The 3914-nt window shown below is 45.7% G+C and overlaps 1 protein-coding gene across 1 annotated transcript; it reads left to right on the top strand.

Annotated features, from left to right (window-relative positions):
- The first annotated feature begins 488 nt into the window (after window positions 1–488).
- LOC142369338 (uncharacterized) lies at window positions 489–3150 on the top strand. The gene is made up of 3 exons (XM_075451673.1): window positions 489–847; window positions 1384–1559; window positions 2583–3150. Exons 1-3 carry the CDS (start codon window positions 579–581, stop codon window positions 3008–3010), a joined length of 873 nt encoding a protein of 290 aa, XP_075307788.1. The 5' UTR covers window positions 489–578; the 3' UTR covers window positions 3011–3150.
- Window positions 3151–3914: the final 764 nt, after the last annotated feature.

Raw genomic sequence — 3914 nt, 5'->3', positions numbered from 1 at the left:
GGAGAAAAAAATACTAAAGTGGCAGTTGTGGCAAATTAGATTTGACATGATTTCTTTGGTCGTCAGGAATCAAGACATACGAGTTTAAGAAACCTGGAGAGCAGCAGATGTATAAGGCAGATAATAAATATGAAGTGTGCATGGACAATTGTAACCAATAGGCGGTACTGTGCCATTCTTCATGACGCTTTCTCCATCTCCAGCCCTGAGGACAACACCGTATCTCTGCTTTGGTTTGCTCCCTAATTGACCTAAATCCCGCATCTCTGCGGTCCCTCCGGGCAGAGGCGCACAGCTTACAAGAGAGGCGCGGAGAAACAACACAGTGTCAATCCTCTTTCCCCCCCGTTCTCTGAACTGGAGTAATTCCGCTTTGCTCTCTGCCCTCAGCTCAACCCCGAGACCAATTTTCTGCGCGGAGCTGTCTCGGCAGGACGTCCTCTCGGTGTGCAGCGGGATGGTTTACGCGGAGCAGAACACACGAGATGCTTTCTAATGATGGCTTAATATTCATGTCTGGGGGATTTTAGGAGCTGTGAAAGCGGCCCGAGGAAGGACCGGCTAAAAGAAAAGTCGAGATGCTCGACGATAAAGCGCCGAGACCGAAACATGGTGCTCCGCCGAGAGGTTCATCTTTTTACATTGAGAATCTGCTGGGAACTGCAGGCGGAGGCTGCTCAGCTGAGGAGCGGGTGGAGGACCCCGACCTCAAAGGCAGCACCGCTCGCAAACCGGTGGTCTGTCCGGGGCTGGAAACAAGACGACTGGGCGAAAACGAGCTGAAATGGAGCGGAACGTTTCCAAACACAGCGCACTGCAGCTCGGGAAGTGAGTTGAACTGGCCGCCGTAGGTTCCGGTTGGAAATGACACGAAAAGAACAAATATATTTAGTTGTGTTGTCCTTACACTAAACAGGCTTCCTGTGCGTTTGATCAACGTAGATTGAAAACTTTTCTGCACGCTTTTGGCTACGCAGTAGGCTATATTTTCAAATTTGGACATTAATCGTTTGATGGTAAAATGACCAAAGTATTTGTAATACTTCCTCCAGCGCGTTTCAACCACTGACGTTTCGCTTTAATATTTTCAGTGCTTATGACTCATGGCATCTAGCATGTTTCACTGCCCCATGATCCTCCGTGCGTAAAACCCACAACTCCCAATTATCAGCCTATAGTCCAACTGGCTTCCACACAGTCTAATTATTGTTATTCTCACAGTTCAGAGTTGATACTCAGATTCGTTTTTAATCTGTGGGAAGCCACAGCTGGATTATTTATCCCCTGTGCAAAACGTCCTTAAAGGTATCAGTGAGTTGGTGTGATCTGAAGTGAGGTTTGTTTCTCTCTCACATTTCTCGCAGGTCCTCTACACAAACCCAGCATCTGGCGCGAGTACGCGGACCCTGCGTCGACCAACGAACGGGACTCAGCTTTAACGGGGCAGGTGGAGGAGAACGACGAACCGGAGGAAAAGGGAGAGGACGGTTTGACGGATGACAGGTTTGAGGAAGATGCGCGCTCGTCCGGCACCTCTCGAGGAGACAGCTGTGACACGGGTGAGTTACAACAATCTACATGAGCAGCAGAGCATCTCTGAAAATTGCGTCCTGTGATAAGCACAAGCGGGGATTCGTCACCACGCATGCGCTCTGCATGTAAACTATTTTTAATGCCTTCCAACAAGGCAACATGTTTAGTATTGATTTGTTGCAGGCAGTCCTGATAGGAGGATATCAGCAGCAGTTGCTCAGATTATTAAATATATCGTATCATTTTTCAGGGATGTATGTAAGAGTTTCTGGGTCCAGAGCCTAAAAGAATGAAAACTTTTACAAGTTTATTGATTCTGTATTGTTCACTTGAAGTAACTTTCAAAGTCAAAATGTGGAGCAACAGTTGAGTTGTGACTGACATAATGTGGAGACTCCGTGTTCCTCTCTGTTGTTACGTTCCTGTCCAGTAGCACGAAAACAAATAAATTACGTTTGTACACAAACATCAATAGATTTAAGTGTTCATGACTGTTTCATGTTTTGTCACGTGACTGGCCTGGACTTTAAGAGGTGAAAAAAAGCCTTGGATTTGGAGGTTGGAGGGAGTGGATGGTACAAGATGTCCCAAACACAGATGTTTTAAAATACCTTTAAAAGGGCATCTGTGCATGAAAACAATGTTCTACTGTGTTTCACTTGTGCTGCAACATGTTGCAACGTGCAGAAAATGTTACTTAAAGAAAAAACTCATGCCTCGCGATGATAGAAACAATGCAATAAATCCCATCAAAATATCCCTTTTCTGCATTGCTGAATGCAAGCTCATGTTGGACACATAAAGCAAATTTACAACTGAAATACAGAATTTAAAAAGTCAAGCTGGGTGGTACAACGAAAATCCAGATTTTGTGTTCAGCGGCACAAAGACTAAGTTTAAGGTTCAATGACAAATCCACGGTTTGCCGTGTGACCGGGCTGGGACATCAGTGGATAATAGAGACACACCCAAAGATATGCAATCCCACTCATCATCCACACATCAAGATACAATGCAAGCAGTGAGACTTGTCTTCCTTGTGATCTCAGGTGACCTTAAAGTTGTGAGGAAGAAGAAGACGCGCACCGTGTTCAGCCGGAGTCAGGTGTTTCAGCTGGAGTCTACCTTCGACCTGAAGCGCTACCTGAGCAGCTCGGAACGAGCCGGACTGGCTGCTTCGCTGCAGCTCACCGAGACTCAGGTGAAGATCTGGTTTCAAAACCGCAGGAACAAATGGAAGCGGCAGATCGCTGCTGACATGGAAGCCAGTTGCGCCCTCTTCCCACACGGGGCACACAGGGTCGTAAGGGTTCCCGTGTTGTATCGCGAGAACGTCGCTACGCCTGCGACGCTGACCAGCCTGCCTCACGTGCCACCGCCTGTCCTTAGAGTCTCAGATGCCGTTAACTATCCACGGACTGAACACTTCGCCCATTCGGTGACGTTCATAACGCCTCAGATGACCGGACTGGTGTGACTTTGAGAGTTGAAGTGAAGAGACCCAGTAGACACGTGACTCAAACTAATCTTTGAAAAGGATGCTGCAAAATTTGAATTTTAGTGTTGAGATTTTTTTTCCCCCCAACGCAATGGCCATAATTCACCCTGCATTCAGCTGCTTCCTCTGGATGTTTTCTGTTCGATAAACACATGCCAGGGCTCTCAAGTTTTCAAGTTTGCTTGGAGTGAGATTCGGGCGGGGCAGGGGCCGGGCCATGTGCGTGGGGGGGTTTCTTTCGGGGTTTTTTTTTGGGGGGGGGGGTCCCTTGCAGTATCCCATCGCCATAAACTAGCTACTTAAAGAACAAAGAAATTGTTTTATTTATACCAAAATCACAAATCTTCACTTTTACACTAAATTCTGCTATATTTTAAAATAAATTGTTTTAGGTATGCAAAGTCTTAACAAACAAAAAAAACAGACAAATTAAATTAAGAAAAACAAACATAACCCCAAATGGGCCCCTTGAGCAGTCCCTCTCTGTGTGTGTTTGTTTATGAGTGTTGTTGTAAGTGTTTGTGGCAGATTTTGATGCTTGATGACTGATATTGGGGGCTCCCATTTAAAGCACTGTGGCTCAATGTCAGCCATTTTCACAGTCATGATGGATGACAGAGTTCCATTCAGAAACAAAGTGTTCCTGGTCTTGGTTTTATTGAGCCCCACCATGGAAAAACCCTCTCTGCATCAGCATTTCAGTGTGGCAGAACTAATACCAGTTTGGCAATTGTAGATAGCCTTATTGGGAATCTGTTCATACCAGTCACCTTTGAAAAGAATTAATCACGGAAGCCTAATTACACTCCTACATATTTATCCTTTTTCATTAAGTTGCTCATGTCAAAGGGTGTGTGCTGAATATTTAGGTCTACTACTCCAA

Source organism: Odontesthes bonariensis, chromosome 19 (genome assembly GCF_027942865.1).
Source record: "Odontesthes bonariensis isolate fOdoBon6 chromosome 19, fOdoBon6.hap1, whole genome shotgun sequence".
NCBI lineage: Eukaryota > Metazoa > Chordata > Actinopteri > Atheriniformes > Atherinopsidae > Odontesthes > Odontesthes bonariensis.
The sequence above is the reverse complement of the archived record's forward strand: the minus strand, read 5'-3'. Positions and strand labels throughout refer to the sequence as shown.